Genomic DNA, 27548 nt, shown 5'->3' with positions numbered 1-27548 from the left:
CCAGTGCCTGTGTGTGTATTCATTAATTAGCCGTAAATGAAAAAAAATAGTATATAAACTCTAATTATACTTGAATGTTTTTGTTTTATTCCAATTTTCATAAATCTGGGTTTAGTTGTCTTTTATTAGAAATTTTGGTTTCTGATGCTTTATCATGTCAAAATTAATTTGGCCTTTCACTTTTTCGAACTGATTTCGTTTTTGAGGAAACCCTGCTTTTATTACATGTAGCAATGTTCTCGTTAAGGTACGTACACACGCCCGTGTGTTCGATGGACGCTTCCTAAAAACACTGGCTGAGTCTTGTTATCATCATAACTTTCCCTAAGCTTTTCAAAAGAAGCAGAAAACATGCTTCTATTCAATATTTTTACCGGACATTCACTTTTGTTTTAATTCAATGTATGTAATGATAAATCCCAAGCAATGCGAAAAAAATATGACTTCATGACACACGCTAATTGGATAAACGCCGAGAAGATCGAAATGTTTTCAAAAACACGTGTACCTATTGAGCAACGGAAAGCTCTAACAGGGACCCATTTCAGCTACTTGATGCAGGGATCTATTTTTAAAACGAAAGGAAATTTCCAATTATAAATATTATAAAAATAGTTTACGCGACCACTGTAAACAGATAAGGGTAAATAACGTAAATGGTAGCCAATAAAAGGGTTGAGAACTCATGGTTTTGGAATATAATTGGGTTTTCCTTTGAATTAATTGGGTTATTGAACCCTGCAATGGGCAATTGCATTGGGTTTTTTATTATTTGTATTGCGTGATCACGCAAATACGCACCTTATCTGGAGCTCTGAACTATATGTCCCCATTCAAATGCATTGATCGGCCAAAAAAAGGGGGATTCCAACCCCCCACCCCCCTGGATCCGCCACTGCCATGTACGTTTTGGCAGCATTCAGCATGCATTTTTCAGACGTTCCAATGTTTAATTGTTCCCAGTAGATACAATGTTTCAATAGTAACATCAACAAAAATAACCTGAAAATCTTACAACATAGTAATACTTATAGATTATCACTTAGCAATTTTCATATTGGACCTGGTATATGTCCGAGATTTTCACATCAAGCCAAAGGGCTGATATGGGTCGATTTTCTGACACCAAGGCCAATATGGAAAATACTACTAGGGGCTGTTTAACGATCTTGCATATGACTACCCATGTATATGGAAAATCCCATGTAACACATATGGTCAAACCATTCAGTTTATAGATTTTCATTGACAGGTTTACCGGAAGTTAAATTCGGGGCTCAATATGAGTATTTGATTGAAAATATCGATGATTGCTCTGATGACAAATAACCGAGTCCGACTTCCGGCTATTATTGGACATGCAAAAACGTACATATAAGTACAAATTAACCTACAGCTGTACAATGTTACCTATGGGAGTGCAACCAGAGTATAAATCTCAATAATCGAAAATTATATCATAGCTATCTGATTTTTTTTTACAGAAACAACAAAGTCAGTATGGGGCCACTAAGCTAAACTGCCCTCTTTGCACCAGCTGAAATAAATGTTTGCTTAGGGTGGGAATCGAACCCACATACACCAACTCTGTTGTCCTATATTTTAAATGAACCAAGATTCGCTCCCAGAACAAACAAATAAAGTTTAAAAATAATTTTTTTATGTTGATTTTCGGTTATTAAATGGTAAACTTTCTATAGGCTCCACTGTACAGCTACATTTACATGAATCACATCTAACCGTTTGTTTGGCAAGGCGGGTTAGTTTTTAGGGGATGGAGGGGACAGGAAGCAGGCCCCTTTTAAAGAACTTAAAATATGGTAAACAAATAACCTATTTAATAGTATTTTCAAATGTTGGCTTGCTTTACCCCCATCCCCACTTTAAAAGTGTTTGATCCACACCCGGTTTATTAAACACTGCTGACATCTAGACTTTTAATGAGGCTACTATATGTTTGACCGTTAAAATTAGATAGCGTTTTTTTACTCTAAACAGAAATATATATATGTTAGATATACTGTTCCCAGCTCTAAATGAGCTATTTCTTTTTTTTTTAATTATATCGTCGTATGTCAATGAATTTAATCGTGAACATTTTGAAATCCCGTTTAATTAATGTACGCCGTGGGCGATATGGGCTTCTGGTTTCAAGTTAAACGTGGAATAATTCATACAAACTCTCAGACAGATTCTTGTGAAATTAATTTCCTCAAAATCATAAATTAATATAAGAAAATTAAAACATTTCGAACATTTTGAAAACAAATGATGAAATTAAAAAAACCTACCCTTTGAAGTTCAATTGTACGTAAGTTTGGGATTGCAGCAATCTTCCAAAATATCAGAAATCTGTACTAGAAGTTTCTTGTGTCCTTATCCAGCACATCTAAAAAAAAATTCGTCACCAATGTAGTCTAAGAGATGCATCCAATATCGCTGTCGAAAAATCTTTTCAAACTGATTACCCGCGGTTTCTGAAGCCCGTGCTTGTTTTAAAAAGTAGGCGGAGCCTTAAGTGTAAGGTCCGAAAAGGGTTATTTTACAGATTCTTATTAAAATAATTTCGAAGTTAACAAACAAAAATATATGAAATACACAATTTTTAACAGCGAAAGAGGTAATAGGTTAAAACAGATATTTCATATTTTTTGGAAAGTTTTGTGTTGTTTCGTAAATTATACCATATAGTTTTTGTTGAAAGCCCTCGGCAACCTTACTCGACTTCGTCTCGTGAGGTTATTGCCGGGGGTTTCAACAAAAGCTATGGTATAATTTACGAAACACCACAAAACTGTCCAAAAGATATGAAATATCTATAACATATGTGGTAAACATGCATATTTTCTACTACTCATATGCAGGACAAGAACCTATAGGAATGTTAAAGCACGATAAAAGGATAAGACATCAAAATGTCTTAAACTTCATCAACCAATTTTGGGAGCATAAAAGTCTTCAAAATTGAAAGTGTTTAAAATAGTGGGAGCTATGTATTAAGAATAAGGATATTGAACGAATTACAAGAGTAATTTATTACTCATCTGAGGGAAGGGCAAAAAATTACAATGTACAATTATTGTTTTAAGCCATAAAGGAAGAGATAGCAGCGTTAAGTCACGGAAGAAATTGTATGCACTTAAAACTTATTGTGTCTGGTAATTTGTAAGTAGCATACATTTAATCTTACAACCATTACAGGAAAAGTTCCTTTTAAAACGATCAAAAAACAAAAACGTACGACGCGTGCTTATAGGATTTTTTATTTCCGAACAGCATCTATAAAGTGTAGATGTAAGTATTTAGTTTAACTTTTCGTTTTCTGTAAGATTTGTTTTGCCTTTAAGATGAATAACTCAATTGATAGCGTTTATTTTATTAACTTTTCATTTCCCTGTGTACGATATCAATGACATATATGTATTGGATACATATGTAACTTTCCGTTCCTCTGGTAATTTATTATTTACACGATAATTATTTAATAACAAAATATTACAAACAACAATACATACAGTATATCACCAAATAAAGGATCTAAAACCAATTATTAACCAACTTACTACAATATGTATAGAAATGCCCATGCTTTATAAAGGGAAAATTTCAACATCTGGTCATTATGAACGGAAAAATTGCTACAGCCAGTCATTACGAAATCTCAGTCATGCATTACGAAATCACACCCGTGCATTACGAAATCACAGTCATGCATTATGAACAGATGAAACGGGACATCGATTTAATCAAAATGTCGTTTATTTCTTTAAATAAGTGTGACATTTTTTTATTTTTTTTAAAACTTAATATCATAAAAACAAGTTTAAAAGATGTTCATTCACATTGTTTTGTAACGACTTGAAACGGAAATATTTCACAGCCTTTTTCGAGTACGACTTTCGATTATTATCACTGTTTCATTTCCGTTGTTCAATCCTCAGATTGCAGACTAAAGAATAGTTAAACTGTCTGATTTATTCTTCCCAGCTACTTTTTATTTGCTAGATGAAATGAATTTTAATAGCATAAAATTAAGTACTTGGATGAGAAATCAGAAATTACATCTGACAGTCACAATGTTGACCAAAATTCCATGCGAAATTTAATGCGAAAAGACAAGTACAAGTTCAGCTATGAAAAAAATTTCCTGTATCTTCTTCACGGTAAGTTTTCTACTCTTTGTTTAATCGAAGAATTAAAACAATTTAATAAAAATGTTATGAAACGGGCTTTTCTGTATTGGTCCTGTTGTAGTTTGTGGATAGCTGTATAATATTTTGGATCCGAGACTCGAAGACTGTTCTTGAATGAAGATGCCTTTATAGTTGGTTAATAAAAGTATCAATATATGGAGTTTTTCATATTGGCCCTGTAACATGCCCTTGATATTAATAATGGCCTCGGACAGTTGTAATGGCCCTCGGCGTTGCCTCAGGGCCATTACAACCATCCTTGGCCATTATTAACACCTCGGGCATGTTACAGGGCCAATATGAAAAAGTCCATACATTAATACTATAATAGTTCCCGAAATCCCTTATCCTATTGGGTTTCTAATAACTTGCCACTTTCTCTGAAATAATTATTTATTTAGTATTTTTTAAAAGTACAGAAATCCATTAGCTTTTTGAACTCCTAACTTGCCATGTTGTCTGAGAGACAAACATATTGGGAATTTGAATTTAATGATTGTCAGGTATTTGATATACTAGGCTTATATTCGTGCTGTTTCTTTACTGGCGTAGATTGTATTGTTAGGTGTTTTTTTCCCTGAGAACTTAAGAGTCAAAAGGTCAATATGGCTGAATGAGAATATATATTTAGGACAATAACAAAATAACCAATTCATAACACCTTTACACCGCTTTATTAAATTTATGATTCTAACGTAGAGTCTTGAAATTTGTTATGTGAAGAAAAACTTAAAAACGTACCTTTCTGCATGTTGGTCAATATTGATGAGACTTCTGATTTTGCCATATAGTACTTGTATCCCTATGATAACGCAATCATTTCATCTAGCAAATACAAAGTTACTAGAAAGAACGTATCGGACATTTAATCCTTTTGCTTGATTTTGTGGTGAATAAAATTGTTTTATTCGAAAATAATTCCAGGGTTTAAAAGGAAATTTATCTCATAATGAAAATATAATTTAAAATTACACCATTATTCATCAAAATACGTCTAGTTTTGTTTTTGGTTGGGTTGTAATGTCTGATCTACAAATAATCTAATATCCTGAATTTGCCAATGGGCTAGTGTAGGTTTTTTTTCTGAATTAATGTTTTGTTGTGTCAAAACGTGTGTAAACAGCAACAGTTTCAGCAATGTATGAAAAAATAAACCCAAATAACTCAATTTAAAAAAATGAATATAATAAAACATACATTCGTCTCAACTCGGCCGATTCCGTACCCTCATCTAACGATAGAAGGAGAGTTGCGGATTCTACCGAGGATTGCGGAATGATAAAACATAAACAAAAAATTATTGTGCATAATATTTTAGCAGCTTTGTTTGAAAATATTCCCTAGACAAGCTTGTATAGGTTAAATAAATTCAAACTCATTTATATTAATTGAATGTATGAATGAGTGAATGAATATTTTATTTGCAAAACCTAAGCATAAATAACATGCCTTGGCAATAAATAGACAAGTATATACAATGTGACAAAACAACACAGATAGCAGAGAACATTACCTAATATAGTAATGTGGTCTACAATTCACAGTACATAAATTTTTTCATGTATGTTTTAGATAGCTACATAGTTTGATTGTAATTGATTTAATTTTGCTTGAAGCAAATGAAACAGTTTGAAAGTATTTGGCCAAGAACAATAATATTTTGGCACATATTCTAGCATATTAATCTATTGCAATAAAAAATCATAATATCTAATAAAATTTGTAGATTTAGCTAACAAAGTCCTTATATTTGTATAAAGTAATATTCGTTTATAGTGGAAAATTGTTTTAACGTTGAATAAGCTTCAATTAAAAATTGCTTGCTGGTCCCTCTCTGTGATTACCATTATATTACGCTGGTTCATTTCCCAATCAATCTGTCACCAAGGGAAGGTAAATAAATCTATATATGTGGTGGTGTTTAACGACCTTGACTGGCCTTTCAGCCCTCGCACGGTCGGCTCGGTGCCCGAAGGCGTTTGGTGAGCTTTAAATATTCTGGAGCCATGGGTCAGGAACAAGTAGTGGAGGTCGCAATATGGAGGCCGCCATCTTGGTTTTGGTGAGTTGTTTTTGGTTTTTGACTATTTTGTTGTTTATTCTTCACTAACGGCTGCTTTCAGGGCCAGTTTGGTCAGCTTGGCAGCCCGCTAGCCTCGATGATGGAGTACTGGTAGATGAATCGTGGACGTAGTTCTAAAGATGACAGGAAGCGTTATCAGGACCCAAGCCGTGAGGCAGGAAAATGAAGGTCGTATCACCCAACAGCCTAGGATACAGCCCTCGGACGTTAATCGGCATGACACTCCCCATAATAGACAATGGTTTTGGAGGCATGTTAACGCGGGTACGCCAACTACTACGTCTCTCTGTACGGCATGGATTGGTTTCTGTCATCTTAGTAGTATGTCGTTGACCATCTAGCAATAAACCCTCATCGAAGATAGCGGGTAAAGGAGAGCTGACCCAGCACGTCCATCTATTTTCGTTCATAGTCTTTTTAAAAAATGATGAACGGTTCTTTATATTGGTATGTAATCATTTTAAACGTTTCAAATTTATAAAATTACATTCGTACATCAATGTTTTTGATACACCAATAACAAAAACTGAAATATATTGAATTGATACATTTTGTAATTATTCAAAATTATATCAGAAATCTAAACTTAATTATAAAATAATGAACCTGTTAAGGGGAGAGAATACTCGCATAACTTTTTCGAATTGGCACATAATACAACGAAATGTCACTCTTGCATACAAATGGCACATCAATATAATTGATTATCTGCGAAATCGTCCCCCACCTTCAATGATGATTCTAAATTATAAATATAACCAAAAGTTGTTAATCTATAGATAGTTAAGACTAATGAAAGCTAACCCAATGTAAAAATATTTCTTTGCAATTTTTTAAAACTTCCTCAGAAAAATACTCGAGCCACTTGACTTTCATAGCTCAAAATTAACGTTTTTACACAATATTTGAATAAAGTAGTTGAAGATTATTCGCTTCTCAAAGTGTAAGACGCAATAAAAATCGTATGCTTGCACCATCCTACCGAAATACGGATTTAATTAAGTCCTGAACATTTCGACATTTCTTCGTATATTTTGAACAAAACCGGTTTTAACCAAATCACAAGTACGTGTTAAGATCCGACTAAATACCTATTTTCCTATATGGTCAGGTAAAGTTGCTACATATTCTAGTCTCACAGTTCTGTAGGCTTGACATGCTTTGCTCATTGTTGAAGGCCGTCCTGTGACCTATAGTTGTTAATTTCTGTGTCATGTTGGTCAGTGTATGTAAAGTGCGGATGTTTTGATGTAGAATGATAAATAAACAGACGACTTTATTTTTTATTTTTGAAGAAAATGAAAAAAATTAGTTAAAAAGTATATGTTAAGAAACACATAATACTAATAAAACAAAGTAAGAGATGCGAACGGAAAACAAAGTAAGAGATGCGAACGGGTTTTTTCGCGCCTATATCCAAATAGCTGTGAAATATATCCCAAAATAGGTGAATATTTAGGACATTTCACGAACAGATCGTGCAGGTGTTTTATAACTAACAGGTAAGATGTTGTTGCAGAAAAAATATTCATTTCAACACAATTATTAAAGTTGTATAACGTAGAATAGGTTTTGTCATTCAGTTTCTTCATATTGAACTGAATTCCACTATGATGCTTTCTTTATGCGAGTCATGTTTACTGTCGAATAATGATACTATTCTTTCATTTTCACTGTAGAGCGATTCATTAGTATTGTATATGCGGCACATTTTCACTGTATGATATATTTTTTTTTTTATCTATTACAGCGTATTATTTTAAGCATGTAAAGCAAGACTTTAGTTAGCGTGCTTGCTTTGTTGTTGTTTTTTTTTTGAACAATCATTATGATAACACCCAATTTAATTCAAATATAATAATTATATAAATACAGGTTAAACTATGCCGATACATATTGTTTAAAGATGTCAATCTTATTTACAAAGTTTGTATAAACAATTATACAAACTAAGCAATCAAGTCAACCAAAGTTTTGCTTTACATGCATTAGGAAACTAGCTGTAAAGCCTTAATTTAGCCGACTTGCTCAAACAATAGATAAAGTAAGAGACGGATTTGATAAAATTTAACATACGGAGGAAAGTTTGATTTTAAAACACTCTTAATAAATTCAATAGAAATAACATTTATTTCAAATGTATTCCATTTTCAAAATTTCTTATGAATCGTATAGGGATCTTTATCCTTGTCTTTTTTTTTATCCATTTCCATATCCTTGTTTTTTTTATCCATTTCCATGACACTTCACCACTAATTACGTACATCTTGATAAAGATTGAATCGTTGGTTTTCCCGTTTAAAAGGTTTTACACTGGGCCCTTTATAACTTGCTGTTCGGTGTGAGCCAAGACTCCATGTTGAAGACCGTATTTTGACGTATAAAGTTATACTTTTATAAATTGTGACTCGTTTTGAGAGTTGTCTCATTGTCACATATGACATCTTATCTATCTGTGGCTCAACCCGAAACGAGACGGGATAAAAAGGGATAAAAAACACACTTTTTTAATATATTTACAATGGGCTTAATATGAGTCAGAAAAGAGTAGAATAGTGGGTCGCGTTGGGGTATAAGCGTGACGCGGAATTGACGATTTTTGTGTAAGCGTGACACGTGATAGTCAAATGATTGTGTCGTGAAAACGAGAAATAAACTTTAGTATAGCGGGACACGGAAAATTAAACAAAATGAGAACTGCATAGTATAAGCGGGATACGGGAATCTGATAAAGCAGTAAGCGGGATCAGGGATCAGACCCCTCCCCCCCCAATGAGACCCCAGAATAAGATTTTTTTTTTTTATCTTCATCCTATTGTTACAGTCATGCCTTCATGCCTTCAATAACAAATGTATCCCATGCATGCATTTTTATAGACAAAAGACCTTATGGATATTTGGGGTTCTTTGACATGCTGAATCTAACCTTGTATCCAGTTTGGGGATTTTTACCGAAATAGCCCACATAGAGGTTCAAAGGGTCTAAGATCATCAAACATGAATTGTAGCATGCATGTTGTGTACAATTACCCAAATGTGCATTGTTTGACCTCTGTGATAGTATCAACTCGCGGATCTAGAAATTTTTATAAGTAGGGGTCCAATGACTACCTAAGAGGGGGCCCGCTCCAGTGATTCCATATAAAAGTAACCAAATGTTTTCCCAAAAAGGGGGCAACCCCCTGTCCCCCTAAATCCTCCTCTGGTATCGAGCTGTTCATTACGGATAATTTTTTTTTTGTATCAAGGATGCTCTACTTCACGTACCAATGCAAACAAAAAAGTTCGCCCACACCTTACATTTCATGTTTTAATGACTGTGGATAATTTATGTCACATACCGTTTCACCTTATACAGTTAAAATCATGCAAGCAACAATCGAGTCAAGAACATTTGTTCTACCAAAACTGTCTTTTTCAGAATATGGAAATTGAAGCAGTTGAGGGTACAACTGGGGAAAGTTAATCTTTTATAAGCTTTTCTGTCACCATTGCGTTTCAAGATGCATATTTCTCTGTTCGCAAGTGTTTTTATTGCGTGGAAGATAACGTCCTCAAATGTACTCGTCTCTATTTTACACAGACTGCACTTAAACTCCGCAATATCAATCTTTGACTTCAAAAAAATACAGAAATATCTTTTAATTTTTTTTTTTTAAATCAAGGAAAAACGTAATTTGAAGAAAACAATATGACATTTTGAGAAGCGTTTTTGTTACAAGTTTGAAAAGCTATATATTTGATAAAGAATGAATGAGGAGTTTGTATTTCAATTTGAAAATACATTCATATGTTCTAAAGTCATCAACTAAGTTTTTTCATTTGTTTCAAATGCATTTATCACATTATTCTACAATAAAAATTCCTCGCATCTTCGAAAATTCCACATCAGAAATGACTGCACTAACAGTGATAATTCATCGCATCTATAGTTAAAATGGATCGCTTTCAAAAATCGATATGCTATATTATGTTGCTTTTATAACACTTATTTGAACTTTAATGCTATGTTTGTACATAATAAAGACATATCACAATGAAAATATGTAAAAACTTTCCTTCAAATCAATTAATTTGGTATTTTCAAAACGTAAACAAATACAGTTTTCCCATGATCCTTATATTCTACAATAGACATACCCGCATATGACAGTGAAAATGAACTAGCTGGATTCGCACTTTATATACACTGTTGGTCTCTTGTGGAGAGTTATCTCATTGGCACAAATCTTCTTTTTTATAAGTACGAAGAGGTACTCATTTTTAACAATTACATTGTATATATAAATATTTGATACAGAAAAGATCACCATCAATAGAAAAGATGTTGAGAGAGGACCCCACTGAAGATTCTAACACTTTTAACGCTATCGTTTTCCAGTTAAAAGCTCTGAAGATATTTGGAGCAATACAGATGATATTAGGTGGAATTATTACATGCATTGGAATCATTAGTTTAAGTCTGGATCAGAGCGAAAAGAATTGTAAAGATGACATTGAATTTACTGTAGGCCGTTATGATGTTGGTTGCGAAAACCGATCTAAAAAAATTATTGGAATGGACGGTGCATGGGTAGGACTATCTCTATGGGTAAGAAAACATGATAGTATAGCATATTTAACTCCTTACTTGCGAAAAAAAATAATGAAGTAAAATACGTTATACAAATATTTAGTCAATTTAGAAATAGACATAATAAAAAACAATTGTTCATGAAAATGCCCTATTATACAAAATATAGTTTAAATTTGTATCTTACGATTTTTTGGATTTAAAATCAAAATTTAGCTTAATGTGAGGTAAGGGAACAACCCTTTAACTTCAAAAGGGGGAGTATGTTTTTTTGGGAACAAATTTATTTATGTTTTCGATGCTTTCAATCAAAGGATTTTTTTTCTCTCAAAATTTAACATTATACGGTATGGGGGAAATCTGCAATCAGAATATTTGTTTTTGTCATCTGCTTGACCAGAATATTTGTTTTTATCAAATTGTGGAGCAGAATAAATATTTTTAGGAAAAAAACATAACCCCCACCTTTAAAGTTAAATGGTTGTTCCCTAAGATCACAACTCCCGTCTCACATATTCGAATTGTGTCATTGAAACAAAAACTTATACATTTTATAATATATAACTAAACTTTTGTTTGCTACAGAACAGGAACAAATTGAGATGAGGGATATACGTTAACATCACGGCATACTACAATACAAATATGCAAAATATTTTGTTTAATATCTCCAAGCCAACTGTCTCCTTACAAAGAATTGGAAGAAATGATTTGTTTTTGTTTTTGTAAATTTTAGTTTGTATTCATATTTACACATCTTGTAACCATAACGTCACCTGATTTAGATGATTTCTAATTAACACTGTGTATCATCACCACCGAATAAAGATACATGTACCCTTGACCTAATTTACTGTTCGTTGTCTGAGAAAAACTACATTACTGTACATAGATCTACACGGCGACCAACATATAAATGACCAGCTTTACGCTGGTATTTTACAGTAATGTTATTTTTCTTACACAACGAACAGAAATTAGACCAAGGGTTATATCTATATTCGGTGGTGATGCTTAAACTTTCACAGAAAAAAGTCAATAAAAATGGTAATAGGCAGATTTTTTTGCTTGAATTGACGTTTTATCTAGGAAAGGGAGTATAAATTTGGGAGCTGTGCTCGCTGTTTATTTTGATCAATTGGAAAATTGATAAGGTAAATTGTTGAAGTTTTTTGAAGGGGTAACATATGTTTTTTTTAAATGCATTTATAGATATTGTGTGTTGATTAAATTTTAGGTTGTTATCACTGGTGTCATACCTTTGTTCATTACCAAGAAGAATGAAACTCAATGGAGAAGTCTGGTAAGGCTTTTACAGCTGATTTCCTTTAAGAGTAGACGAGTCCAGCAGATAACCAAATTATATCTGTTTGTTAGACTGGGCTACTTCGAAAGCAGGATAGTATCGATACCTGACCTAATAATGACCTCACGGTTCAGCTAACAAGCAAGCTAACCAAAGATATTACCATGGCTACAAACTTAATGAAATCGGCTGTAAAGAATTTTCCCTCTTTTAATAAAGTTAGTGGACACTTAACAAACGGTAGATAATTGTTAATGTAAGTATGGTGACGTAAGTCAGTAAAACGTTCGTAAACAAAACATCAAATTGGTTTAGGGCAAATGATACAGCTTCCATCTCATGATGATTATTTTACGAAAATTTGCATAAAAGCTATTTGTCACCTAGAAAGCAGTTCAAATATGTAATGAAAAATATACCTTCATGTGCCACTTTTAGCGATAAACGGGTCGACATTTTAGACATTTAACAAAAATATCGTTTTTTTTTCATATTTCTATCCAGTTAATAGACACATCTATTTTTTTTTATTTTATTTCATCAACTCTTTGGAAATGATTATTGTTAAACAATGTTTCAGGATTTTAGAAAAAAAAACGTCATTTTTTGCGGTATATTAATCATTGCTGACTTTTCAACAAAATTGGTACAAATAATCTTCTAACGTAATCTAACATAATGCCATTTTGAAAATGTGGGGCCCATGTACTCGTTTTCAAATTAAATCAGTCTATTACGGTTAATCTTAATCTTCATTTTTTTTGTGAATCCGACTCCAGCTCTATTATACATCGTTATCTGGAAGACATATGCAAGCACTGAAAGAATATTGCTATACAGTAGTGTATTATGGTGTAATACCACCAAATCATGGTACGTCACATCCGGTTGCATACGAAAGTAGGCTTAAAAAAATATTCCCTTGAATTTGACAGTTGTAGAAAATTAACCCTGCATTTCAATGCACTTAAATTTTTCTGAGTCGTAAATATGTATGTTGGGTGTCTGAAAGCATCATTCTTTTTTTTACTTGATGGTCTTATACAATATTTTGGAACGTTAAGGTTACATAGTTACCAAAGCAGGTAACCAGTAAATACATGTAACAGTGTAAAAATTGGGTTGTTTACTTCCGGCGGTGGTTACTTTCTTATATGCAATGAAATGTAGTGTGAAATTTTCACTTTATCACTGGAAAGGATTGAACTTTACACATGCAAAGTATTTCTTTGGTTGAAATAAAGGTAAATACTGTACAATTTTTTTTTAAAGTGCCAATTTAACAAAGACTAATAGGGAAAAATCAATGGTGGTATTACACCTATTTATATGTTACAATGGGACAAATCAAAATCATCCCTTTTGTCGAAAAGTGTATATAGTCCTGAACTGACCATTGTTTTTCAATCTCTGGATATGTAGCTGAACTATATGTATATGTTATATCTTTATATTAATTTCAAAGGGAGATAAATACATGTATGCGACCAACAGAGTCGTCAAACTATTTAACCAAATTATTTAGTTAGGGGAAGTTATTTATATGTATGAACGTGAAATTCCTGTATATAATCTGCTATAAAACGAAAAAGGCACAACTGAGACAGTTCAAGTTATTTTCTGATGGTTTAGCCATTTGCCGTTAAATGTTGAGTAATGCAGTAGTTACATAAACAAACATATTTGGCACTCATACCGCATCTTCCTATATCTATATTTGTTTTTTTTTTAATTTCAATTCCCGTTGTAAGTTCCGTTTTACAAAAATGTTTATTGCATTTTTTCAAACTAAATATACAGGTATCATTCATTTTGAGTTAAGGTTACCATTGAAGAGTTGTGTTGCAAGCCACAGGCACTTGTCTAACATTTTTTTTCCCTATATACCTTAATATAACACAAGGTACTTAACTTGCATTTTAGAAAAATGCCAGGCGGTGACTTAATTCCGTTATAATTATGCCGCTTTCTAGGCTGTCAACAACACTAAAAATTGTTATATCGTACATCTAAATTGATTTATCTTTACAATGGTGTATAACATGACTACATTTGTTGTCGGAATCATCCGAAGCAATCCTACCAAAGTATGTCAATCGTAAACATTTTGCCAACCGCTGATGAATTGACAATAAACGCGTCACGTCTCCTTATATATGTCGGATTCCGATTGGTCAATGTTATGGGAAAGTCTAAATGATTTGTGAAGTTTTGTTTCAAGGTATCTTATTCAATTTTACTAACTAGGGGATATAAGTTCTATTCAGACAAAAAATTACAGTTTTTATAATTAATCATTTACTGCGAGACGTTTATTTCCAAATTTTCAGCGGTTGGCAAAATTATTACGATTGACGGTAGAATTGCTACGGATGAAGAAAGCGGGATATAACGGAATTTCGTCACCGCCTTTCATTTTTCCAAAATGCAATTTAAGTACCTTGTGTTATATTATGGTATATAGGAAAACTATTTCTGAGACAAGTGCCTGTGTTGCAAGCGGAGGTATCTGTGACGAACAAGATCACATAATTCTAGTTTGTTTAAGTGTAATGATACATAATTACAAGATTTTATTTCAAGGGAAAATTCATAAACTTAAAAACATTGTGTTTCTTCTTTATTCAGAAACTTGCCTTTGTAGTCTGTAGTGTTATTGGGGCTGCAGCGGTTGTCCCAACAATCGGCATATTAGGATTAGTCAGTGTGATAATTGTAAGTATTTAATATTTGTAATAAACCTCATAAATGTACCATGAAACATTAGGCTGGTTCTCTATCTTGTCACATACGGATGTCAGAGCCATATATATAAAGGACAGGGAACCAGTCTACATGAAACTTGTTATAATTTTGGTTTTTCTGTCATATTTCTTTCTCATTCGTCACAACTCGGCCGATTCCGTACCTTCATCTGACGGATAGAAGGAGAGTAGCGGAGTCACACGAGGATTGCCGATTGATTTCTTTCTCATTCGTTACAACTCGGCCGATTCCGTACCTTCATCTCAGGGATAGAAGGAGAGTAGCGGAGTCACCCGAGGATTGCCGATTGATTTCTTTCTCATTCGTTACAACTCGGCCGATTCCGTACCTTCATCTCAGGGATAGAAGGAGAGTAGCGGAGTCACCCGAGGATTGCCGATTGATTTCTTTCTCATTAACTTTGATCAGATTGCATATCTATATATATACCATTAGTGTATATGTTTTCGGTTCGTATTCTTATTTCGCCATAACTATTTGTTATTATCGAATCAAGATCCATTAAGTATTCTACTATGAGGTATGGGCTTTGCTCATTGTTGAAGGCCGTACGGTGACCTATAGTTGTTACTGTAATGTCTGTGTCATTTTGGTCTTTTGTGGATAGTTGTCTCATTGGCAATCATACCACATCTTCTTTTTTATATTGTCTTGTAGAGCATCACAAGTAAAACGCGGTTGCATTTGGTGGTGCCCAATACTCAAAAAGAACCGAGGCGTTGTTGCTGTGACATTCAGAATACTTTGTACACGATGAATATATACCATGGTAATTAAAGGCAACAGTAGTATACCGCAGTTCTAAACTCATAAATCGATAGAGAAAAAAACAAATTCGGGTTACAAACTAAAACTGTAAATTGTAATAAGAAAAGTTCTTTTACTTGGTTATTTTTATTTATAGAAATACAAGGACGTCATCAATTATAGAACAGATAATTATTCTATTTTAAACCTCTTCAAACTTTCTTCAAAGAAATGATAGAATGTGTTATGGTCTAACGTTAGAAGGAAAAAAAAACAATACTATTAAATTTGTAGACCATTTATTTTTACCCGGTTTGTCTCCTAGCCGACGATCGTCTGCAGAATTACTCACATCCCTCAAAAAAAAAACTCACTAACTAATACTGCTTGCATCACTTTATCGAACTCGCATTTACACCACTCGAGAAAAAAAAATGTATTACATACAAACTCGCACCACTGAAGAAATGTTTTCAATGATCAGCGAGTTCTAGATTGTCTTCTCTTAGTTATTGCCAGCGTTCTGGGACCACCCGTACAAAAGATGTATCACACAGAGACAGAACATGACTCGCTCCTTTCGAAAAAAAAAGAGAAATATTACTTAATAGTACCATTGCGAAATGTTGTAATGATCAGTGTTCTAGGTTGTCTTCATCTTCTCTGAGTTATTTCACCCGTTCTAGGACCTGTGCAACACCGAGACAGATGCTCTAGGACCTGTGTAACACCGAGACAGAGGCTCTAGGACCTTTGTAACACCGAGACAGCGGCTACTAACTGGACACTAAAAGTCTTATAGAAGAGGAACTGACAAACTAACCAATTGTGAAACTATCAATATAATGCATCAGTGAATAAAAACAGTTTGAGAAACACGAACCAAAGCTATGTATCAACATAAAGATTTCAAGATGCCTTCAAGCCGAGCTGACGTCGGTTTTTGTAGTTTTTATTAAAGTTGTAGGTGTCTAAATGTTTGACATACACGTATGCACAAGGCTGTGTACTTCGACGAATTGGCGAAAATAGTCAATCTGAAAACAAAATAATAACCGTAATAAAAATTGATGAATTAAAATAGTTGCAGACTTCTTTTAAAGGGTACCATCTATAATACTAAAATTACGAGGTCCAATTTGTCAGCCGTCATCACGTAAAAACGACGAATCACACAATTCAACTTTATTTATATATAACTAATATAGTACAAAGGTGTAGATTAAAAATTACACCACTCCAGGCCCTTTTGTTTTCCACGTAATTAATATTGCCAATAATTAAGAAGTTCCGGGTCGAGTCCGCTACCGATACCAATAGTATATTCACCTGTTACCTATTACCTTATCTGTACGTTCCGCATCTGACAGGCGCACCACCAAACGTTGTATTCAGGACTAATATGCTATATACACGGGTCATAACCACAGGGTTGACACTACTAAATTGTCAAATTGTTACCTATTGTAGTATTTTAATCAGTAAGACTTTCTAAGATAACAATACGAATACTAAAAATCTGCACTAAAAATAAGGCGTATAGGTACAGTTTTCAATTTGTTAGTGGGCATGACGTAAAACAGCAAAGCAAAGAATTCAACTTTATTTATAACTTATATAGGACAATGCTGTTGATTAAAAAAATACTCCATTCCAGGACCTTTTGTTTTCCAAATAATTAATATTACCAATAACTGATAAGTTCCAGTTCAACGGGTTCAAACAGAAAGACTTGAAGGCAGAGAAAAACTGTGTATCTTATAATCGACATGATTTTATCAGATGACAATACTAATACTAAAATAAGGCTTGCGCATAGTTATATACTTTAATTCAGTCACGGACCCTGATATCACGGGTGTGTTCTAGTGTAACATAATTATGTAACTTTTGTAACAAAAAATTTGTTCCGGCGTGACATTTGTTCCACCGGAACAAATTTCATAGGAAATATGTTCCACCGGAACTTATGTCACAGAAAATTTGTTCCAGCACTATAAAATTTGTTCTGGAACTAATTTTTTAAACAAGTGTGAAATAAGTTCCGGAACAAAAATCACAGCATCATGAATTTTATTCCAATATTAAAATTAAAAAAAAAAGTGAAATAAGTTCTTGTGATATTAGTTTTAAACAAAGGTATTTTATAGAAATCAATGAAAATGTTCTGCTCGAACCTATTTCACAGAAAATAAGTTCTGTGCTTGCATGGGGTACATTTGCAATTGAAGGAATGACTTTAGGATGAAGATAAGAAATAAAAGCCATGATAATGTATCTATGTTTGATCGTTTATGTGGTATTCAACCTCCTTGTTTCCTGATGATCTGTCATTGGTGTTCTAATCATACATGTACTTAGCTATGGTCATTGCACAGTTTTTAAAGAGCGTGTATTTTGTTTCTTTATGTCTTTTAATATAATTGATCAGCCACTTTGTCCTTTTCATAAAAGTACAAATATTCATCTTCAACTATAATACTTTTTTTCGGAATGACTTTTATTATTATTTCTTATTCTACTCTTTCCTGGCTCATAAGCGCCATTTTTAGTATTATTACTTGAGCATGTTATTAAACTTTTTCTTTACTCCACATGATCCAATTGGATGTTTACACTTTTTATTTATTACATTATGCAATATAATACATGTTTTTTATAATGACTTTAAACTCACTGATGACAAGTGCTCAGTATATAAGAAAACTTGTTTAACCAGTGGAACATATTTCACAGACAAGGAACTTATTTCACCAGGTGAGGAACAAATTTCACAAATCCAGAACTTATTCCACCAGGTAAGGAACAAATCTCACAAACATGGAACTTATTTCACTAGGTAAGGAACAAATTTCACCAACCCAGAACTTATTTCACCAAGTAAAGTGTGGAACTTATTTCATAGAGATGGAACAAATTATATAGAAATTGTCTGTGAAAAAAGTTCTCCCAGAACATATTTCCTGTGAAATTAGTTCCACTGGAACTTTTTTCACAGGAACAAATTTTGGCTCACACTTTCAGCTACAGTTAAAATCTTTGTTTCGGAATCTTTAAATAAGTTGGTGGTTTATAAAGCAATGATTTACGACTTTTTTCTTTTACCTAGCGGCATTTGACGCCCTGGGCATACGATACAGAGGCTAGAGGAATAGCAATAATGATTGCAGCCTTTTTAACGTTTGTGATGACCATCACCACTTGCTCGTACGCCATGTGTTGCGGGAAGGAGAACGAACAAAGACAGGTCAGTGAAGACAATTATTTAAAAACTATCAAAAGGAGAAGAGCCATTAGGGATATTTGCTCCTCTTGTTTGTGAATTTTTACAAGATATTCGGAATCCTCTGATTTTATCCATGAGTTACCATTAAATTTTTTTCCGCAAACCCCTACTTTAATCTTTTTCTAATTTGATTACTATAGATAAAGAGACCGTTTTTATAATTCTTATAAAATCCTTGATATTTTTTTATAGTTTGAAAAAAGGTGCCAATTTTAAATATATGAAAAATCTAGAGGGAATCACCTACCGCCAAGTTCCCAAGGCTTATATTTCGAAAACAAGCACACGGACCCTTCATTTTTTTCCTGCTTTTTAAGTTTATTTATTCATATACTTTCAATTTATAACAATCTTTTAAAAGCTTGTAATTTTGAGACAGAGTAGCGGACATGCTTAAGAGCACATGTCAACCTCATAAATATCAAAAAGTATGTTTTCATATACTTCATACAAAATTTACTTCGGTCAACGCTTTAACACCCCACTGAAGTTACAAAAAAACATTCAATCCTTAAATAGAATGAAATTCAAAACAGTGTGGCTGTGGCCATTGATTGACACATTAAATTCATCCATTGACTGGGACAATTTAGGTGAACGTTTGTATGTAACGACCACTGCTCACTATGTACTTTTTAAAGACACTTGAACTATGGGGTCACCAAAGGTTCTCAACACCTTAATAAAGTAATTCGAAAAATTAATCAGAAATAACACGATGTTTTGATTTATATCAATTGTATAAATCAAAACATAAAGGTTATTCCTGATTAATTTTTCGAATTATTTTATAATTAAAGGCGTTGAGAAACCTTTGGTGACCCCACAGTTTAAATGTCTATCGTAGGTACGTCGTGAACAGTGGTCGTTACAGACAAACGTTCACGTAAATTGTCGCAGTCAATGGATGAATTTAATGTGTCAATCAATGGCCACAGCCACACTGTTTTGAATTTCATTCTGAGTTTCAAAGCACTTTTTGATAAGTACTTTCATAAGGAACGCTCAGACTCACAAAATTGAAAACCATGGATGTATAACTGCCTAAACAAAGTTGAGCTTATGACCAATAGGAAAATGAATAGAAAATCCATCTTGATATAAAAAAGAAGATGTGGTATGATTGCCAATGAGACAACTGTCCACAAGAGACCAAAATGACACAGACATTAACAACTATAGGTCACCGTACGGCCTTCAACAATGAACAAAGCCCATACCGCATAGTCAGCTTTGCCTGAGGTATTTTGATCAATAGTTTCTTAATAATTTCAATTTTTTCATTATTTTCACTATAATATTAAAGGAATGACTGTAATATATTTTCTGTCTATGAAGAAATAACCTCAAAAATGTGGTGCACACTGAATAATTCAAGTGTACAACACATTTTTGAGGTTATTTCGAATATGACAGTCATTGCTTATAATTTAATTCTAAATTCCATTTTAAGCCGGAGTAAATCATGAAAAAAACGTTGATGACGTCACGGTCACATGACAAAATTATTTCTAAAGGCGGAAAGACAAAACACTGCCAGCCTATCAGAAGACGCGTTTTACCAACATTAAATTATTATTCGAGCGACAGAAACTATAAACATTAATAAGGATCAGCAATACATGACCTTTTAATTCTCAATGGACATCTTATTGGAGTTAATCTCCCTTTTTGCGTTTGGGCTGCAATGTAGATAGAAACACCGATGAGTAATGATGATTAGCAAGATTGAGGCCATTGACAAGTATTGTATACATGGTCAGGACGATCACCAAGAATAGATTATCATAAAGCGCTGTTCCTTTTCTTTCTCGTTTGTTGTGCATGTACTGGTTTTGTGTCATGGATGGATACCCCATATCCTTTGTTGTTCTTTTAAGACTAAAAATAGAAATTCAGTATTTTTCTCTATTATATGACAAAAGCTACAAATGTCAAACTTATCTTATATCATTTATCGGATTTTACATTACAGTTATTACCCATTTTTGCATATTTCGCTTATGTCATGAAAGCCAAAGTAACAAGACAAAACTGTAATCGGACAAAAAGTGTAATCTGGTCTAAATTTTCAGCCAACACTCGGGGTGAAAAAAAATTTTGCTGACAAGGGTAAAATCTTTATCTCCTTTATTTAAGTTATTTTGAAAACCAAATGAATGAACAAAACAAACCCCATCAACACAATGGGCGATCTGATGTTCTCTCGAAGAGTTAGCAGATTCAGCTGCGCATTTGATTGTAAAATTTTGTGTTAAAATTTTTTTTTGAAGATGTGTTTTATGGTTTTATTTAGTGTTGAAGGACTGCTGCTTCATTGCAATATACCCCATATTTGTATATGATGATATTTTACCGGCATTAACATGCATGCAATAATGACAATGCAATAAAAGAAAAAAACAAGACGCCTTTTTATACTACAACAAACATTTTAATATAAGACAAAATATTGTGAATAAACAAATTACAAGTTTAACAAGTCTAAAACGTTGAGAAATTTGTTGTTTACAAAAGGTTACAGAAAAACTTCAATGAAATAAGTTAACATAATCATCTGAACACCAAACTTAATACTAGTATATCTATAATTAAAATCCTTCTATTCTCATGATGTGATTATATTTATTTTTTTCATCTGTAAGGCAGTTAATGTTAACATTGCAAGCGTTGTACCAGGTCAGATGCCAGGTTATCAGCTTACTTCCGGTTACCGACCAAATCCATACCTACAAGGTCAAATGCCACCCCATTTCATCACAGGATCGGGTCAAATATGGGTCAATATGACAGCTGTATCAGGATATCCACAACACCCGGCTGTTCAGTATGGAATGATCCCTAATCAACAAACAGCAATCATGGAAAGCAGAAATAAACTTCAAATCCAAGAATGTTGAATTTTCTATATCGTACATAGCGTTAAATAACGTTAACTTGTGTGTGGATATGTGGATATGTAGGTGTGTGGGTGTGTAGGTGTAGGTGTGTGAGTGTTATTGTTTTTAAATTGTTATTACAGTGCATACTTATATAAAAGCATAAATAAAACCAAGATTATTTAGATGAATATTTTGTATTCCTTAGATAGCAGTGGTTGAATAAACTCATCAAGGATAGATTACTCCTATAATTTGTTACGCCATAACACTCAGTGGTGCTTGAATCAAAGCATGATAATCGTGTTTTTCTTCACATTTATATCGTAAAATATTAGCTACGAACCACAACGTGAACCATTTTTGGTGAATAAGCGGCTGGTATTTTACGATATATATCCGTTAAGTCTGTTAATAGTTTAATTCCTGGTTTTCTCACCACCCCTTGAACAGTTTTACTTTAAGTAACGAAAGCTTAGTGCCTTCTCCTTACAGGTCGAGACGTCGCTGATGACTTATCCATAGAGATTGTGACGTTGCTGATATAAATTTTATTTCATAAAATGGTCACCAAACTTTAAGGAGTTTCTAGATTTCTTTTCTTCTAATTTGCGACCCAAATAATACAAATGCAAATATATTGTCCGAGTTAGTCTTTTCTCGTCATTTAAAAAGAATTACATATCTTATAAATGAGCGTCATAACCTATCAATAGTTTTAGCTTATTGAGTTCCTTTGACAAATGAATGCTCTTCTGACTTACATGACTTTTTTTTGTATACTATCAATTTTAAATTGTAGATTTTATTAATTTCACTAAATAAGTACATCTTTAAAGCCACGGTGGGAGAATTGCGGAGCGACTGAGAAGTAATATATAGGCAAAGAAAAAGACGATAACGTCAAATATCGGCATTTCCGATGAAGACGTCAAAATCGTGCGCAATGTCTGTATTATCATGGTGACAGTACATATCAGCATATATGTATTTGTAATTGAAATGAAACCAAATTGTGTTCTTGTCTTTTTTTGTCTGTTTCCTACGAGTGCAAGAACACGTGATCTAGTAGGGTCGTAAAGGTGAATGTGTGCAAAGATGAATGGTAAATAAAATGTTCAAGATGAACGAAACAAATTAACAAATAGTTTGATCGTTGTATTATCAACAATTTACACGAATTAAAGTTGAGCTTCAAGCGCGTTTGATTAAATCGAAAAATAAAACGGCATTTTGTAAATTTTATCAAAAACGAAGAATATTTCTATAGTTCGGATTTTAAGGTTTTATAAAATTTTGGAGGTTCCGAAATAAGGTTTATACATTGTTGATATACATACGTTTTGTATTGACACAATGCAACGGATTATGATATCGCCGTAGTAGGCAGAGTGCTAATAACCAGACTTGGTCAAACAGTTGAGTAAATAATAAATTAAATATATGACATTACCATTTTAAAAATCTTATTACATTTAAAGAAATAATGCATCTCCACACACACAAAAAAATGGATATCTCTCGACTGCCCACTGCTATAAGATGAAAGATATAGATTACCTAAGGCGCATTGATCTTCATAATGATGAAATTTAAAGAATAATGCTCCTAGTTTCCATGTAGGACCCGGAAGCATCGAAGCCCGGAAGATGTCACCTAACCTACATGTACGTATCAATTGTTCGTACATTCATGATGAGAATACTTGTATTTTGTTCAATCCATGATGTTAAGGTTGTTCATGTGGTGTTATAATCACAATAATAATATACATAGCATAAACAAAACAAAAAACTCACAGCAAAAAGACAGTCTCATTCTGCACACAATTTGTTTAGGGTCTCACGTCTATATAAGTGTTTAATAAGCATTTTTTATGCCCCACCTACGATAGTAGAGGGGCATTATGTTTTCTGGTCCGTTCGTCCGTTCGTCCGTTCATCCGTCCGTCCGTCTGTCCCGCTTCAGGTTAAAGTTTTTGGTCAAGGTAGTTTTTGATGAAGTTGAAGTCCAATTGACTTCAAACTTGGTGCACATGTTCCTTATGATATGATCTTTCTACTTTTAATGCCAAATTAGAGATTTTACCCGATTTTCACGGTCCACTGAACATAGAAAATGATAGTGCGAGTGGGGCATTCGTGTACTGAGGACACATTCGTGTTTATCATATATTTAGTAGTAAATAGAGTAGTTTTGAATATTTGATAAATATCCTGCTGTTTAACCCATATCGCACAACGTTGATGCGCACCCTTTATCATACATGTACCCTTTATGACACTCATACTCATTTTTTTTTTCATTTTACATAAACCCCGTTTTAATTTATGCAAGCTTCTTAAGAAGTTTTTTTTTTTTTCAATAAGGGGTCCTAAAGAATGGTCAATCGGGCGTGATGAAATTTATTGAATGATGTCATTGTTTGGAATGTGACTTCACAAACGTCGAGTTTTTATATTTCTGACACAAGAAATGCAACTATAAAAAAGAACTCAATGAAATACCATACAAAACACACACAAAAAAAACCCACCAATAAACAAAATCTATACTATTAAACCAGAAGAACTCATTTTGTGTGTCGCTTCTCCATCTTCCACAATAAATAAATCATCATGCCTCTGTGTTCTATAGGTAACATGCATAGTCGCATTTGTCATCCATTCTTATGATTATTCAGATTGAGTTATTTTTGGAGAAAAACGACAGAAAGGAGTCCGGATATTGATTTCGTCATCAGACTGACTTTTCGTCATAGATAAGACTTCCGGTTTGAAACATGTACAAGTACAACCAATCGTATACTATGTTAGATAACAAAAATGAAAAATAAATAAGCCAATCAGAGCGTTCTCCATACCGTGGTGTTTAGATCGCAAGAATCACAACGATTATACCTCCTTAGAGAGGCCAATTATTTTTAGCGTTTATCTACATGTAAACTACGATTATACTCCTTTGATATATAGAGACTCTCTGTATTCTGTCTACTGTTTTCTTTGAAATGTTTACTATTTAAGGGGTCATACCAGTTGCATATATATTAAAATTAATAAAACATGTTGAAACAAGAATGTGTCCATAGTTCACGGATGCCATATTGGCACTATATTTACTAAGTTTGTTGATTGGACTTCAACTTCATCAAAAACTACCTCGACCAAACACTTTAACCTGAATCGGGACAGACGGACGAACGAACGGGCGAACGCACGGATGCACAGACTAGAAAACAGAATGCCCATAAATGGGCCATAAAAATGTATTGTTGAAAGTAGTGTTGTCAAATCGTACACTTTTGCCTAACCGGTTACTCGGATAATCGTTCGACCGATTAACCGGTTAACCGGTAGTTTGAGTTGGTGCTTGTAAGCCTTATCAATAATACCCTACACATTGATATAACATGTGGTATGAGTGTCAATTTGACAATCTTTCATCCAAGTCATAAATTTACGCTTTTAGAATTGAAGTTTGTCCTCTTTGTCATAAGGCTTGTCTTTGAGGATTCCTGGCGAAGTTTGACTTTTCATAATCAACTACACCGTATCAACTATAGCGTTTGTACCAACTTCAGATTGAAAAATAGAAAAACCTTCCTGATCTCGTAAAATTGATTATGTCTGAAACTGATTATGGCACCCTCAACGGAGTTGGGGTGACATAGTGTTATTCTACGTTTCTTTTTTTTCTTATTATGGCACCCTCAACGGAGTTGGGGTGACGTATTGTTATTCTACGTTTCTTTTTTTATGTCACCCGATCGACAATGTCGGGTGACATATTGCTTTTCTTATGTTTCTTTGTTATTATGTCACCCGATCGACAATGTCGGGTGACATATTGCTTTTCCTCTGTTTCTTTACTATTATTATGTCACCCGATCGACAATGTCGGGTGACATATTGCTTTTCCTCTGTTTCTTTACTATTATTATTCTTATTCTTCCAATGATTTTGTCCGGCAGTTTTCTTGGAGACAATGGAACCAATCTTAATGATAGTTGACTATAATGAGGAACACAAAATTCCGGGTTGCAGTAGGTCATAAGACCATTAAAAATGGCTGCCGTTACCATGGAAACGGAACAAATGTGAAAAATTCAATTTTTGGGTTTTAGTGAATAATTTGGAGATGCTTAAACTCAGAATCATTATATTTTGATACAATGTAGATGCCGGCCATATACTGGTTTTGGATGATTTTTGGCAATAATTGGAACTACTATGTTGTCATGGAAACTACACCAAAAATTTCAAAAATATGAAAATGCTCCAAATTTTTTGAAACTTTAGCATAACGATGAGCAACTTTGGTAGATGTGGAATTTGGCGTTAGAATTTCGAAAATGTCTTGTGTTACCATGGAAACAAGGCAAAAATGGTCAAAACGCTTTAAAAACCTTAAGAGTGGCATTTACTCCCTTAAAATGGTAGGTCAAATCCATTGAAACTCTTATGGTATGTTCCCTCCCATGTACCAATTTGGTATCTGCCATTAGAAATTTGGAATGGTCTGTGTTACCATAGAAACCAGCCAAAATGTCAAAAATTTCAAAATGCTCAAAAAGTATTGATACTTAGTATCTTTGTTGACTGTCAAGTCTGCATGAGACTTTTGGAGTTGGAATTTCCAAAATGGCCACCGTTGCCATGGGAACTGCAGAAATGTCAAATATTTTCAAAATGCTCGAAACTTAATGAAACTTAATATTATTGTTAACTGGCATGTATAGATGAGACTTTTGACTTTGGAACTTTCAAAATGGCTGCCGTTGCCATGGAAACAGCAGAAATATGAAACTTTTGACAATGCTCTTATGGTATTGAAAATTTACAGAAAGATATATTGCAATTCAAATATCTGCATTCACTGTTAAGTTGTTTTGAAATGGCTACCGCTTAGTGGCAATGGGGGGAAGGGTGACATCCGCTATTGCTTGCAATGGCAATTCTAGTTATTCTTATTCTTCCAATGATTTTGTCCGGCAGTTTTCTTGGAGACAATGGAACCAATCTTAATGATAGTTGACTCTAATGAGGAACACAAAATTCCGGGTTGCAGTAGGTCATAAGACCATTAAAAATGGCTGCCGTTACCATGGAAACGGAACAAATGTGAAAAATAAAATTTTTGGGTTTTGGTGAATAATTTGGAGATGCTTAAACTCGGAATCATTATATTTTGATACCATGTAGGTGCCAGCCATATACTGGTTTTGGATGATTTTGGCAATCATTGGAACTACTATGTTGTCATGGAAACTACACCAAAAATTTCCAAAATATCAAAATGCTCCAAATTTTTTGAAACTTTAACATAACGATGAGCAACTTTGGTAGATGTGGAATTTGGTGTTAGAATTTCGAAAATGTCTTGTGTTACCATGGAAACAAGGCAAAAATGGTCAAAACGCTTTAAAACCTTAAAAAGTGGCATTTACTTCCTTAAAATGGTAGGTCAAATCCATTGAAACTCTGATGGTATGTTCCCTCCCATGTACCAATGTGGTATCTGCCATTAAAAATTTGGAATGGACTGTGTTACCATAGAAACCAGCCAAAATGTCAAAAATTTCAAAAATTTCAAAATGCTCAAAAAGTATTGATACTTAGTATGAATGTTGACTGTCAAGTCTGCATGAGACTTTTGAAGTTGAAATTTCCAAAATGGCCACTGTTGCCATGGAAACTGCAGAAATGTCAAATATTT

General features: G+C 33.5%; 1 protein-coding gene across 1 annotated transcript; it reads left to right on the top strand.

Annotated features, from left to right (window-relative positions):
• The first annotated feature begins 10592 nt into the window (after positions 1-10592).
• On the top strand, positions 10593-21854 carry LOC139525182 (uncharacterized). Its single transcript, XM_071320372.1, has 5 exons — positions 10593-10867; positions 12087-12152; positions 14784-14870; positions 18778-18915; positions 21600-21854. Exons 1-5 carry the CDS (start codon positions 10601-10603, stop codon positions 21852-21854), a joined length of 813 nt encoding a protein of 270 aa, XP_071176473.1. The 5' UTR covers positions 10593-10600.
• Positions 21855-27548: the final 5694 nt, after the last annotated feature.

Source organism: Mytilus edulis, chromosome 5 (assembly GCF_963676685.1).
Source record: "Mytilus edulis chromosome 5, xbMytEdul2.2, whole genome shotgun sequence".
NCBI classification, from domain to species: domain Eukaryota; kingdom Metazoa; phylum Mollusca; class Bivalvia; order Mytilida; family Mytilidae; genus Mytilus; species Mytilus edulis.
The sequence above is the reverse complement of the archived record's forward strand: the minus strand, read 5'-3'. Positions and strand labels throughout refer to the sequence as shown.

Excerpts from the sequence above, each read along its gene's own strand:
- LOC139525182 (XM_071320372.1), top strand. The coding sequence starts at position 10,601 with ATGTTGAGAGAGGACCCCACTGAAGATTCTAACACTTTTAACGCTATC. Across the intron at positions 12,153-14,783 it reads AAACTCAATGGAGAAGTCTG|AAACTTGCCTTTGTAGTCTG; the intron begins GTAAGGCTTTTA and ends TTCTTTATTCAG. Across the intron at positions 18,916-21,599 it reads AGGAGAACGAACAAAGACAG|GCAGTTAATGTTAACATTGC; the intron begins GTCAGTGAAGAC and ends TTCATCTGTAAG.